The sequence below is a fragment of the Equus asinus genome, chromosome 20, assembly GCF_041296235.1.
Source record: "Equus asinus isolate D_3611 breed Donkey chromosome 20, EquAss-T2T_v2, whole genome shotgun sequence".
Lineage (NCBI taxonomy): Eukaryota > Metazoa > Chordata > Mammalia > Perissodactyla > Equidae > Equus > Equus asinus.
This window is the reverse complement of record NC_091809.1, coordinates 91,666,477-91,681,534: the sequence shown is the minus strand read 5'-3', so window position 1 is coordinate 91,681,534 and position 15,058 is coordinate 91,666,477. Positions and strand designations below refer to the sequence as shown.

Below are 15,058 nucleotides of genomic sequence, written 5' to 3'. Positions count from 1 at the left end.
AAGATATGCTGCACTGTTTGCTTTCTACATAAATATTGTTTTTATTACCAGAAAGAAGTGACCACCTCTGTAGTAAGGCACAAGACAGTTACATTGTCACTGCAACAGAAATCCCTGCTGCTGTCCCTTGGGTCTCAGCCAAGACTCTGTGGCCACAGGCCTAAGGCACTTGAGATTGTCCCTTAACTGAAACACAGCGGAGGGGCCTGAGAGCTGAGCCTCTTGGGACCGTCCATGGTCTCTGGACCTGTGTCCAAGTCTGTGTTTCCACTGGTGCTGAAGACGGACATTAAGAATTACTAAAAATGTACGCGCATCTTTAAGTGTTTTTCCTCCTGAGTCCACCTTTGGCAACAGTCCCCAAAGCCTGGCCCCTTGGCAAAAGTGCAACTCCATACCCTGGCCACCCTCAGGGTTCAGAGAGAGACTGGCCCAGGGGTACACAATTGCTGGAATGTTCTCTGCGAGGCATGCACTTGTGCGGGGGGTGAGGTGCAGTTACATGGTGACACACATGGTGTTACTGTGAGCTCTCAGTGTGCACAGAGAGGACAGGTGACAAGGGCATCAGCTAATCTGTCCCACCTGGTCCAGCCCATCCAGTTCAGGGGCATCAAGGGGGCTGAGGCCCCGGTAGCCACTGTAGACCCTGTGACTGTCACCAGTACTGTCACTGGGCTCCATTGGGCAGATGTAGTCCGTCGATTCATCGAACTTCTTTTTTCTTATATTTCCAAAATGTGAAAATCCTAGTTTCCTTGGCTAAAACACAGCAAATGCAAGATCATGAGAAGGAGATTATCAAGCTGGTGTGCAGACATGACTGACAATACATTTAAGAGCAGCCCCATGAGGCAAACTGCTTCTAGAAAACAGAGCTCCTGAAGCAATTTCTATGCTGGGGAAAGACCAACAGATAAATAATCTTGAACAAGGAAAGCTGCTTCTCCAAGACTGTGTCTGAACCTCATGCCCTTCTGTCCCACTGATCATGTTCCTATTTCCCCAAGGGGACGGGGAATTCCTAGAGGATGCCACAGTAGAAGACCTGCCCCACCACAGCTGCTGCCACCACACGGGGGAGCACTCCCTTCCTTCCACTCATAGTGCCTCGTGCCCTCAGGAAGCCACACTGGACAGCCCTAGGTGGCCCTTCCTCCTTGCTGTAACTTCACCCAGCACTGTGTCTGCTTGTCTCCCCCAGACACGCTTCCTGTCCTGCTCGCCTGGGGAAGTCTGCATTCTAGCTGGACCTGAGGCATCACCGTGCTGCTGAGGACAGGGCCAGTCTGGGCTCCAGAGATTCGTCAGTGGGCCTGCAGTCTGGGAAGGCCAGGGTCTGAGGATGGTGTGGCTCAAGCAGATTGAATGGGCTTTGTGGGATTCAGAGACCCCCAGTGAGTGGTGCCTCAGGACCTCTGGACAGCTACAAAGCCACCAGGGCAGCTGGCAAGAGGATCACTGTCTGCATTGGCAGGACAGCTTTGACAAAGATCCCCCAGGGCAGTGTGGCATGAAGATGGGCCTGATTGAAGAGAAGCAGACTCAAGAATTCATCTGCGTTGTAAGATAAGTCAAGGCAGTATTGGGGTAGAGGACAGACTCCTAGCTGCCTGAGAACAGATGCTTCCTACACATAGTTTCTGTGTAAAGAAACCTGCACTCTCTTAGGCTCAGGAGTGGCAGGGAGCTGGCCTGACAAAGACTAACAGACAATGAGAACAAGGTCCCAAGGAAGAAGCCAAGAGCCTCCTTGTCCAGGCAGCACACCCTGGTTTGGCTCTAGGTATTGAGTCAGCTGCTGCACAACATGAGCGCCAGAAGGGAGGCCTCTGTGACTACCCCAGAAAGGGTATGGCAACTCACCCGGACTTTGGCTGTGGTGGTCAGTGGTGTGTAAGCTGGTGAGGTCATTTTCTCACGCTTTTCCTGTTCAGCCTCAGGACCAATCAGGGCATTGAATTTGGTGGTTAGGTGGCGCCTGAGGAGCGTCTTTTGTGGTGGGATATTGAGAAGCATAGCCAAGGTGTCCCCAGTGAAGCGTGGCTCCAAGATCTAAGAAGAAACCACAGACAAAGCCACTCAGTGGTGACCTCAGATAGCTCCAGGTAGTGACACTGAGAAATGGGCCCCTGTGGGCCCGGGTATCCCTCCAGGGCAGGGCTGAAGCTCGTCCACTTATACTGTGTCCCACTCCTCTCTCTACCTGGCATAGGGTCTGGCTCTGAGGAGACACTAGCACATTTATTGACTGACTACCTCATTTTCACAGACCAGCAGCGAACTGTGACCTGGTGGATAAGGCTGTCTCCCAGGGTCCACTCTGGAGGACATCCAAGCCACCCCTTCCTCATTTCCCTGCTGACTCTGCCACGTGACAGATCTGAGTGACAGTACAGATCCTATCATGACAAGCAGGAAGTTATATTTTGGTGCCCCCCGGCCCCCACTTCCCCAGCCCTCATGTTCCTCTGGCAGCAGGCGGAGCTGCCTTGTTAAGGGTGGATTCTCATGCAACCCCTTTGTCCTGGAATCCTCTGGGTCTGCTGCCAGGGAAGTCCTTCCAGAAGCCATTGTGTGTCCATGAAGTCTGTTAATTCTTAACCACAAATTATCAAAATACTTTGAGACTTCAATTTATGCAAGGGTTTCAGATGAACTATCAGTGTTTTTTCTAGGATTTATGTCTAGCCCTTAAGACATCAGTTTGCACCAAGACCGATGGGCTAGTCCAAAGAGCCACTCACAATGAGACCTCCGTGGACACCACTCCCACGAAGGTTGGGCGCATACTCCGCCAGGTCCACGGATCGCAACCACTCCATCACCCTGTGGTTGGACCACTGCACAACTTCTGAAGGAGAAAGGTTACTCTGTGAGAGGGAGAAGGAGAGTGTAGATGTTAGGTCTAACAGGCCCTACCATGGTTCTCCGTGGGGACAGCCCCTGTGAATAAGCCTGCCCCAGATGCCTCGCCAGAAGATGACCCTCACGTCAAATGACCCAGGCAGCCAGACCAGCTGCCTGAGAGCCTTCCAAGTTTCCAAGGAAAAGGGCTCTCCAGTGAATCTTACAGGACCCTCTACACTGAGATATCTGATTCCAGAATCCTGTTATTCCCTAATTCTCTGGTTAACTTTGGAACTAATAGTCCCTAAAGGCATATAATCATTCATTCAATGATTCAACAGAACTATAAAGAGGACTATCAATTATGAGCTGAGTGTCTTATAGATAAAAGATCTTCCTGGTGTGGGCAAATATTTTAGGAGGGCATACATTAAGATCCTTGTGCCTAAGTGCCCTCAAGTGGCATCTGGGTCTTGAAAATGCCCAGCACTGTGCCTGATATATAGAAGGCATTCAAAATATCTTTGTTGAATAGGGGAAATAAAGGAGATGGAGGGCAGAGATATGAGATTTTAATCCCTCAGGAAGCTAAATTAATCTTACAGCAGGGTTAGACTTAGTTCCTTAGAATATAGGAGATGATGTATGACTGATAACCCTTTAGCTTGAGGGCCCACCAAAAACTCCAGAGTTCCTGGAAAATATCAAGGATCCTCCAGGATCTGGGTTGCCATGTTTACCTACACTATTTCTTCTCTAGCAAAACCTGCTCATGGATCCCCTGTGCACGGGGCACTGGAGGTTGGTTAATTTTATATCTACCAGTAGGGAGAACTACTCCAAAATGTCTGGCTCCGTATGGGCTCCTCCTTCCTCTCCTCTCCTCTGCCTACTTTGACACCCATCTTTCCATTTCGTCTTCCCCCTCCCTCTCCTTTGCACCATTTCCTCCTCTCCTTTCATCACTATGATGGCATTGAAAGACTCGCTGCTATGACCCTCTGAACCACAGCATGTGTCTGCCAAGGAAGGTGGGGGCTTGGAGGTCTAGTGGCTGTTGTGGGTCATATTGTACAGGGCACAGAGGTGTTTGGGGCACCTGGAAGCACTAGCAAATGAAAGAATCCCAAGCACTGTGGTCTGAAATGCAGCCATTTCATGATGATGTCATCCTTGTTTTCTCACACCCAATCTTACAGGTGTCCTGGCTCAGGGCTACCTGGATGGGTAGTACTGTGCTGCCCTCACCTCATCAGCTGGCCTCCGGTGCAAGCAGTGGGGGTTGAACTTGTTGACATGGAGCACATGAATGGCACATTTGATGCTGAGATGATGTAGTTGGCTGGTGACTTTTAAAAAGAGTAAATCATTCTGGAAGAGGAAAGTTTTGGTTAATGAACCAGAGTTTCCAAAGTGACAAAAGACCCCTGAGGTTCCTTCCCAGACCAAACACAGACAAGTCTACCACATCTCAGGAAGGTGCACATGGACACACCAACAGCTTTTCTTAGCACAGTGGTTTGTACTCTGCTACTTGGGACCTCTTTATGTGGCAAACGATGCTATTTTAAGACCTTAAAAATATGAGGGAGGTGGTGGAATCAAGTTTAAAGTAACCACTATAGGGACACCTGAGCTGAATGCCCACAGGGACAAGTGAAATATTGAAAGGAGAAATCCTCACCACAGTTAAGTATTGCAGCATTCGTCCATCAACTCTGGATTCATGAAATTGGTCTTTGTACTGGGGTAAGCCAATATCATCGAGCCAACCTACAAAAACAGGAAGAAACAAGTGTGTTAAGATTCATGAGAATGGGAGAATGTGGATGCCAAAAAAAAAGAAGGCATCAAAATATCATTTTGAAGCTCCAGCTGTATTCCCCATAAGGTTTAATAATCCATCTGCCTTTCCCAAGAAGACAGCTGTCTTTGAAGTACTCATTCACAGGGAAACTCTGTCTACCCTGAGGAGCTGCCAGAAACCTAACATATGCCTGTCCTTACGTGTCACCCAAATGTGGTCTAGCAGTGCAGACTTCTCCTCCTGCTTGGTGTTGATGGCTTTCACTGCTAAAACCAGCTTCTTCCTGTGAAGAGGGTGCTTGATTCCTAGCTCCTGAAATTGGAATATGAAGACAGATGTGAAATTTTGGAAATCAGTTTGGCCCCCACAGGATGCCATGTCTGAGTGTAGACATTCCACCTGGGTGGAGTGTGGCAAGGGACCTCTGCACAGCCCCCAGGGATGAACTTGGAGTGACAGAGGGAATCTCTCAGGCTCCTCCATCCACTGTGTGTGTTGGGCAGGGGGTGGAGGAGCAGGGGGCCTCACCTCCCCAGGCATTGGTTTCGGGAGAAATGGGAGCTTTCTCACCCAGGGCTCAGCCCTTACCTTTTCCATATCCTGAGGGGTAGCTGTCAGTAAAGTGTGGCCAGAAGTCACCCACTGCCTGGCAAAGATCACATACTGACCCAGGCCAAAGTCCTCCAGCCATGCACACACCCGCTCTGTGCTCCACTGGGCGAAGGGGGCATTGGCGTCACTGGGAAGCAGGAGAACAGCATGTCCCTGTTAGTGGGAGGGGCTGAGGCTCGATCTGAACATAACAGATCCTCACAAAAAAGGGAAGTACATTTCAACAAACAACCCCCATCCTGGGATCTTGTTGAGCAAAATTCTGCTACAACACAATCAGTTGAGGTTTGACTCCATTTGATTCTGGAGTTTCCTGTGATAACGCCTGGCCTCAATTTCAAATCTGCAGCTGCTGAGAGCATGGGGCAGCTATATGATCTACGTGAGGCTGTGTTTATGTGTGCTGTCAGTCCATGTGCACGTGCACATGTGCCACAAGCCCTGAGTCCTGGCCCATCAGGATGAAGATCCACAACTGAATCATGTTTTCAACAGGATTCAACACCATTTTTAGGAAAACACTTAGAAAATAGGAAAAGGTGTCAGTTCTCTAACATGTAAAAATAAATAAATAAAACCACCAATTAACATCAGCTAATACCTTATTTATTAATGAAATACTAGGGGCATTCACATTAAAGTCAATAAAAAGACAGTATTTTTTACCAGTACTAATAATACTGGTCTGAGAGTTGTAGCCAATATAAGAAGAGATGAAATAACAAAAGAAGTATAGCGATTAGAAAGGGAGAAATAAAAGAAAGCCATTCTTTTCAGATGATATGACTGCCAACCTAGGAAACCCAAGAGAACTCAGTAAGGTAGCTACTGATATAGTACTCACACACATAATATTTATGACATACACTAATCTACAACTTTCTTTCTTTCTTTCCTTTTTTGGTGAGGAAGATTGGCCCTGAGCTAACATCTGTGCCAATCTTCCCCTTTTTGCTTGAGGAAGATTGTCGCTGAGCTAACATCTGTGCCAGTCTTCCTCTATTTTGCATGTGGGTTACCACCACAGCATGGTTTGCTGAGCAGTGTCTAGGTCTGCGCCCAGGATCTGAACCTGTGAACCCTGGGCCACTGAAGTGGAGCACGTGAACTTAACCACTATATCACCAGGCCGGTCCCACAAATCAATAACTTTCTATATACCATCAATGCAGAGATACTAGCTTTTCTTAAAATAACTTAAAAATCCCACTCATAGCAACCAAAATTATAAAATATCTAGGAGCTGCATTACATTACAAGGACTGTGTGGGTCTTGTGTAACTGTGTGTGGGGATTGGGGGGCGGGGCGTGGTAACTGTAATGCTTAACTGAGTGACATAAAGAAAGACATGAATAAGTGAAGAGCTAGATCACGTTCCTAGACAGGATGACTGGGTATCACAAAGCCATCAATTCTTAAAGACATCAATTTTTCATTTAAAGTGTGAATATACTGGCACACTTAAAATCCCAATAGAGCCTTTGGGGGGGGAGTGATAAACCAACTTTATATTCATTTTTTAAAATAAACAGGGATTTATGGAATACAGAAGACTATTAGAATACTACTAATATAGAAGATATTTCAAAAGATTCCTTCCAGGAAAGTACCCCTAAAATGCTAGTTAAAAAAATTTTTTTTTGAATGCCTAGTTGAGTTGTTCTTTAAGTGAAGAAATTCCTTAACGGGCCAGAATGACAAGAAAGCATCCTTCTAGAACAGATGCTACAGATGACCTGTACCCTGGAGTAGGTGCTGGTCACTCATTGCCTGGAGTGAGGGTTTTCATGAGCCACGAATAGGTGTAGATACAGGTTTTGTGAGACCTAGAACTTATAAAATCTGGGGAGCCCTCTTTAAGAAAAATATAAAACTTAAATATAAAATTAGGAACAAAGGTGAATATTTAAAATGAAAAAACAAATCTCAAAAAATTACAAATTGGATCAAATGGAAAAACATGATGAAATCCAGAAAAATGATATATTTATTAATTAACTCCTAGATATATCTCTAACTAGTTTTTTACCTTCATATTTTGGGTGCATACTCTTTCATTCTTTTTCATATGTCAACAACACTATAATATTTTCTATGAGAACAGGAGGTTACGTCTTTCTTCTAGCATGATAGATCAATATTTATTTGTTATTATGATAGTTTTTAAAAATTTTTCCATAATTTATAATTGGTATTGTCAAGTGAATTTTTAGAATCATCAAATTTAGGAAAACCTCTATCAAGTGTCTTTTAGATTTGAGCTGTAAAATTACATAGCATTCAAGTTTTCTAGTGCTCTTGGAAAATCTTAAATATTCTCTCAACCGATAACATTTATTTGATGTCCCTGTGGCTGTTGCATATTATGAGTTTCATGTGATGTTTGTTGATGTCAGTCTATTGTGCAAAATCAGCAAGAAATTTTAATCTTTTTTCAAATGTATTCATATGATTCACTCTATATGGACAACAATCTAGGAATCTATTCACTATTTTTGTTTGGAATTTATCTCTTGTTCTTAGTGAATTACTGCTTGTGGTATGATCTGTAATTTTTTTGTTTATATATTTTTTCTTAATGGCAGAATAATTTCTCTTAATTTTGATACTCATTTTCTCACTGTTATTTCATATTCTATTAGATTTGTTTCATTCATTTTCTGATTTCTGGGAATTAGGAAAGACAAACAGTCTCTCTATCATAGGGATAGTTCAGTTCTGAAAGGGAAATGTATTTTTGAGATCATAATTTGAAAACCTCTGTCCTGTAGACCTTTTCAAAACATCCCAGAGCTCTGATGCTCATCTTCAGCATCTTCCTATCTCCTACTTTGTGAACTACCTTCACCCTCCTAAGCCAGTGCTGTTCACACAGCATCAGACCCAGCTTCTCCATTGCCTCAGGTTCTCTCTGTGACAGGGTCTCCCATACTCGCAGCCAGAGCCATGGCTGAACACACTATTAAGTAATTTAGAGATGAAAGAGAAGGTACCTTTCATGTACAGCCAAACCACTTGTTTTATTGACATGAACCAAAAGATCTTTCCAAATTTCAGTTAAAATGTGGCAACTGAGATTTATCAAATACACCTTTCCCGTGGTAGAGGGAGAATATATGGTGGATTTATAATTGTATACACTTCATTAGTTAGTGTATTTCTGACAAGGGAAAACTTCTGTTTTGATTAAGCATCCAAGAGAACCAAATCTGCTTAGGATTTTACAGATCTGAAGACTGGAAAGAATTTCCACAGACTAGCTTCTGGTTTGTACATTTCAAATGTTGTTTCTTTTCCACTACCCCATACTGCTGATACTGAGTGCCAGGGGACACATTCATACTGGGACATGATCTCAGATTTTGCATCTTTGTATCACAATGCTGGGCAAAGTGGCACATTGGGAAATACATGTAATCCTGGAAGCCATTTTTACATAAGACAGCTAGTTAACTAAACCTAAGTAAACTTAACTAAAGATGAAGTGGCTGCAAACCACATACACATATCCTACTAAACCAAAGCTAAATGGATCCCCAACTCAATTTCTCCTTAGCCAGATCCTAAAAATACCATGGCCACTCCAACATCACATGACAGAAGAGAAGGTGTAGACCAAGGGAAAGTTGGAGTAAAGAGTCAGCAGGCTTAAGACTGGTTGTGTTATTTAACCAACTCTTATGGGATGCAGTAAAAGTGGTTCTAAGAGGGAAATTCATAGCAATATAGGCCCACCTCAACAAACATGAAAAATCTCAAATAAGTAATCTTAAACTATACCTAAGAGAACGAGAAAAAGAAGAGCAAGCCCAAAGTCAGCGGAAGGAGAAAAATAATAAAAATTAGAGCAGAAATAAATGAAATAGAGACTAAAAAAAGCAGTAGAAAGGATCAATGAAACTAACAGCTGGTTCTTTGAGAAGATAAACAAAATAAACAAACCCTCAGCCAGACTCACTAAGAAAAAAAGAGAGAAGGCTCAAATAAATAAAATTAGAAATAAAGAGGAGAAATTACAACAGATACCACAGAAATAGGATTATAAGAGAATACTTTGAAAAACTATATGCCAACAAATTAGATAACCTAGAAGAAATGGATAAATTCTTAGACTTATACAACCTCCCAAAACTGAATCAAGAAGAAATAGAGAATCTGAATAAACTAATCACAAGGAAAGGGATTGAAACAGTAATCAACAACCTACTAAAAAATACAAGTCCAGGACCAGATGGCTTCTCTGGAGATTTCTATCAAACATTCAAAGAAGATTTAATACCTATCCTTCTCAAACTGTTCCAAAAAATTGAAGAAAGCATAATGCTTCCTAATTCATTCTATGAGGCCAACATCAGCCTGATACCAAAACCAGACAAAGACAACACAAAGAAGGAAAATTACAGACCAGTATCGCTGATGAAAATAATAGATGCAAAAATCCTTAACAAAATATTGGCAAACCAACTACAGCAATGCATTAAAAGGATCATACACCATGATTAAGTGGGATTTATAACAGGGATGCAAGGATGGTTCAACATCAAAAAATCAATCAATGTGATACACCACATTAACAAAATGAGGAATAAAAAATCACATGATCATTTCGATAGTTACAGAGAAAGCATCTGACAAGATCCAACACCCATTTATGATAAAAACTCTGAATAAAATAGGTATAGAAGGAAAGGACCTCAACATAAAATATCTAGGAATAAATGTAATCAAGGACGTGAAAGACCTATACACTGAAAACTATGAGACAGTGAAAGAAATCGGAGAAGACAGAAAAAAACAGAAAGATATTCTATGCACATGGATTCGAAGACTAAACATAGTTAAAATGTCTATACTACCTAAAGCAATCTACAGATTCAATGCAATCCCAATCAGAGTCCCAATGACATTCTTCACGGACATAGAACAAAGAATCCAAAATTTATATGGAACAACAAAAGACTATGAATAGCCAAAGCAATCCTGTGAAAAAAGAACAAAGCTGGAGGCATCACAATCCCTGACTTCAAAATATACAACAAAGCTATAGTAATCAGAACAGCATAGTACTGGCACAAAAACAGGCACACAGATCAATGGAACAGAATGGAAAGCCCAGAAAGGAAACCACACATCTATGGAGAGCTAATCTTTGACAAAGGAATCAAGAACATACAATGGAGAAGAAAACTCTCTTCAATAAATGGTGTTGGGAAAACTGGATAGCCACATGTAAAAGAATGAACGTAGACCATTAACTTACACCATATACAAAAAGTAACTCAAAATAGATTACAGACTTGAATGTAAGACCTAAAACCATAAAACTCCTAGAAGAAAATATAAGTAGTACATTCTTTGACATCGGTCTTAGTAGCATCTTTTCAAATACCGTGTCTACTCAGACATGGAAAACAAAAGAAAAAACAAACAAATGGGACTACATCAGGCTAAAAAGCTTCTGCAAGGCAAAGGAAACCATGAACAAAATGAAAAGACAACCCACCAACTGGGAGAAAATATCTACAAATCATATATCCAACAAGGAGTTATTCTCCATAATATATATAAAGAACTCACACAACTGAACAACAACAACAAAAACAACCCAATCAAAAAATGGGCAGAGGATATGAACACACATTTTTCCCAAGAAGATATATAGATGGCCAATAGGCACATGCACAGATGTTCAACATCACTAATTATTAGGGAAATACAAATCAAAACTATAATGAGATATCACCTTACACCTGTCAGAATGGCTGTAATTAACAAGACAAAAAACAGCTGTTGGAGAGGATGTGGAGAAAAGAGAATGCTCATACACTGCTGGTGGGAATGCAAACTGGCGCAGCCACTATGGAAACAGTATGGAGAGTTCTCAAAAAACTAAAAATAGAAATACCATATGATCCAGCTATCCCACTACTGGGTATTTATCCAAAGAATTTGAAATCAACAATTCAAAGAGATTTATGCACCCCTATGTTCGTTACAGCATTATTCACAGTAGCCAAGATGTGGAAGCAACCCAAGTGCCCTTCTACAGATGAATGGATAAAGAAGATGTGGTATATATATATATACAATGGAATACTACTCAGCCATAAAAAAGACAAAACTGTCCCATTTGCAGCAACATGGATGGACCTTGAGGGTCTGATGTTAAGTGAAATAAGCAAGACAGGGAAAGACAAATACGGTATGATTTCACTGATATGTGCAAGATAAACAAACACATGGATAAAGAGAACAGATTAGTGGTTACCAGAGGGGAAAGGGCTTGGGGGTGAGCAAGAGAGGTAAAGGGCCACATATGTATGGTAACAGGTAAAAATTAGACTTTGGTGATGAGCACAATGCAGTCTATACAGAAATTAATAAACAATAATGTACACCTGAAATTATGTGATGTTATAAAGCCTTATGACCTCAATAAAATAATTGAAAATAAAGAAACAAAAAATACCTTACTTATGAAAAATTTTCAAAACACATGCCTTGTCAACACATTGATTGGACCCTCTCTGGACCCTGGAAGGGGTCCATGCAAGTAAGGGACCTTGCAGCTTAAGCTTCCTTACATTCATGATAAATGTGATGCTGACCATGAATATGGGAGAAAGGCAATAAAAAGGGGCCAGAGGCAGGGAAGCAGTCTGATTGGAGACTCTCAGAAAGCCCCCAAGGGAAATACACTCAGGAGACCAACTCTGACAATCCCTCCAACAAAGATGGGATCTCATCATGTGGCTTTAGTGTCTGCCTGATTTAAAGATTACATCCACTGCTTTTTCTTGAAACAAACAGAACTCCCATTACATATCAAAATAAATCCCCAAATAGATGATTTTAAAAGTTAAAACAGGGCCCTGCCCCATGACGTAGCGTTTAAGTCCAGTGTGCTCTGCTTTGGTGGCCCAGGTTCACAGGTTCGGATCCTGGGTGTGGACCTACACCATTTCTCAAGCCATGCTGTGGTGGCACCCCACATACAAAATAGAGGAAAATGGGTACAGATGTGAGCTCAGGGATAATCTTCCTCAGCAAAAAAAGAGGAAATTTGGCAACAAATGTTAGCTCCGAGTGAATCTTCCTCACCAAAAGCAAAAAAAAGTTTAAAACATTATTTTTTTAAACTCACAGTTCAAAATTGTAGTTTAAAAAGATCATTGAAAACTTGTAAAACAAAATAATGAAAGAAATTACACAGGAAAAGTTGATGAATCTCATTATACATAAATCTAAAAATTCCATATATCAAAGTAAAACTGCAACTTAAAAAATAACTTGTCACAATTATTAGACATGGCTTCATATCTTAACATATAGAGAACAGACAGAAACTTTTAAGAAAGACATTAAATAACTAAATAAAGATGGGCAAAAATGAAGACAATTCACAAAAGAAGAAATAAAATGACAAACATATGTAAACTAAATTAACAATAAAAATGTAGTTTTTGAAGGTCTATAAAACTGAGGAAGTTTAAACAAAGAAAACCTATAAAGACTTAATGCCAAGAACAAGGTTGTGGGGGTGACAGGCACTCGCTGTACAGCAGTGCTGACTGGAATAGAAATCAGTAAAACCTTACGTGGGGGAAAAAAGACAATAAAATTCATTTGTCTATAACCTGAGAGTTCGTTCCTACAAAATGTCATTATCAAATGTTAAATTTAAAAAACAACTGTTTCATTGGAAAAAAGAGGATTGGGCCTGGAGAATTTCAATAACAAAGTACTTTTGCTATAGGAATATTGGTGACAATATTTTCTTAAGGCTATATCTGAATATCTATAAATTATAAACACCAGAGGACATCAGCATATAATTATGTCAAATTTCTGCTTAAGAGTATATAAAGGCCTTTCTTTTCCACAAGCAAACTCATTTTGTTACCACAAGCACTGTTGTGATAAACATTACAATCTCCTCAGGACTTCTTCATTTTCATTCTCTTTATCATCCATTGTCATGGGTAACAAAGCACAAAGATGTCTAAACAAAGCAGCCCTGTGGCTGTAACTGCAGTTTTTCCATCTGGCAGAGAAAGTTGCTGATGTCGGCTACCCGGTGCCAGAATGACTGGCAGAATGTAAAGGGCTCCCTAACCATGCAGTCCTGCTCCGAGAAAAAAGGCCCAAGGGTCTTAGAAAGGTTCTTCTATACTGACCAATCTTTCCCCTTCAAGAATCAGTCCCAAAGAAGTAGCCAGAATCGGAACAAAAATTAATTATTCAAGCTTTATTTTTTCATTTCGGAAAAATCAGAAACATTAATGTCGAAATTCTGAAAATTGCTAAGTAAATTTGAACAGTGCTATCATAGAATATATAGGTCAGCTTTCTTTGGCTCACTTTCTAATGGCTCTGAGTTGGTCTCTGCCTTCTCAGGCCTTGGTCCTTAGATTCTCTTGCCTCTGAAAGCTGACAGTTACTGAGCAGTTCCATTTGTGCTGAGGAGAATGAACACTGACTCCTTGATCCCCGGGGAGCAGGTGCAGGTACAGGTCTACACATCCTCACCTTTCTCTGCAAGGTATCTGGAGGATAGATCTGGGGACACCCATCAAAGCACAGACGGATCTAGAAAGGCTGTGTGTGTGTGTGTGTGTACACGGGAGCACCTGGCAAAGCCTAGAAACCTGAGGGCGGCAGGGTGGGGAAGGGGGGCGTGCATCCACGTGCTCTCTTCCACGGTGCAGGTCTGTGAACAACAGATGCACCAGGGACACACTCTTCTTCCTTCGTTGGGATCTAGACCGTATTGTTTCTGAGAATATCTGAGTTGTGCAAATCTTGCTCAGCAATTACCTGCACTTGGCACTGGTGTATGGCAATCTCAAAGGGATGAAATTTAAGAGAATGAAACCTTACTTTTCACTGTTTGGTTAGATTTAAAATGTCACAATCCAACCCTGAGGAAGGCCCCCAGAAGCCTGATCTTGGCTGAGTGACTGAGACTTTAGGAGATATTCTGCTGGAGATGATGTACAGGAGGGATTATCCGAAGGGACCAGAGGACATGGAAAGGGAGTTCTCCAAAACACAGAAGTAAAGATTCGCCTTGGGCAGGTCTGAAGGGAGACGCTCTTCTCAGAACAGGGAGATCTAAGGAAAGGGGTTGAAACTAGGAACTGGATGGAGGGTGCCCGTCATGGCAATCTCTGGAAAAGTTTAATTCTTTTATCCTTTTTCATTAGGACATGATGAGACTGTCATGAGAAACTTCCCATTTTCATCCCTTTGCACCCTCTTCAGTCAACACACTTCAGGAAAGTTTGGTACAATGTATTATGAGGTACAACAGTAGGTGCTGCCTGCTCCAGCGACACCTTCTGTGGAGGTCTGTGTTGAGGAGGGCACTGACGCAGAGGCAGGAGAGAGGATGCTCTTTCCCAAATATACTGGAGGAAGGGGAACCTTGAATGGCTGACAGCTGCCGTTGGGGTTACACATGCAGTAGTTCATATAATCTTCATAAGAACTTTTACAACGTACTTGTTTTTGACCCCCTACTCCACAAATGAGGAAACTGGGGCATAGAGAACTAATGTAGCTTGGGTAACTTGGCTTAGGGCTCACTGCTAGGAAGTGGGTGAGACCTTAAGAACAGGTCTGTCATTCCAGAATCTGTGTTCTGTGGCTGCACCAGAGCTTCTCAATCCAGCATGCAAAGGCACTGCTGAGAATGATAGAGATGTGCAGAGCTGCTGAGGTCCTCAGAGAAGGCAGAGGGTCCACCTCCACCCCAGCCACCTCTGCTGTAGGGAGCCTCTTGTCTT

At 42.1% G+C, this 15,058-nt stretch overlaps 1 protein-coding gene across 43 annotated transcripts in view; it reads right to left on the bottom strand.

Moving 5' to 3' along the window:
• Positions 1–15,058, bottom strand: part of PPFIBP2 (PPFIA binding protein 2) — a 147,587-nt gene that overhangs the window by 10,273 nt on the left and 122,256 nt on the right. For 29 of the 43 annotated variants that reach the window (XM_070490964.1, XM_070490962.1, XM_070490966.1 and 26 more), the window contains 7 exons: positions 5,246–5,396; positions 4,858–4,969; positions 4,535–4,623; positions 4,099–4,221; positions 2,748–2,873; positions 1,867–2,055; positions 586–762 (listed from right to left, as the gene is read on the bottom strand). In XM_070490964.1, the coding sequence (XP_070347065.1) occupies positions 586–762; positions 1,867–2,055; positions 2,748–2,873; positions 4,099–4,221; positions 4,535–4,623; positions 4,858–4,969; positions 5,246–5,396 (967 nt within the window). Of the gene's footprint in view, positions 1–16; positions 763–1,866; positions 2,056–2,747; positions 2,874–4,098; positions 4,222–4,534; positions 4,624–4,857; positions 4,970–5,245; positions 5,397–15,058 lie in introns of those variants that run through there. The other 14 variants (XM_070490976.1, XM_070490980.1, XM_070490978.1 and 11 more) reach the window with 3 other exon arrangements.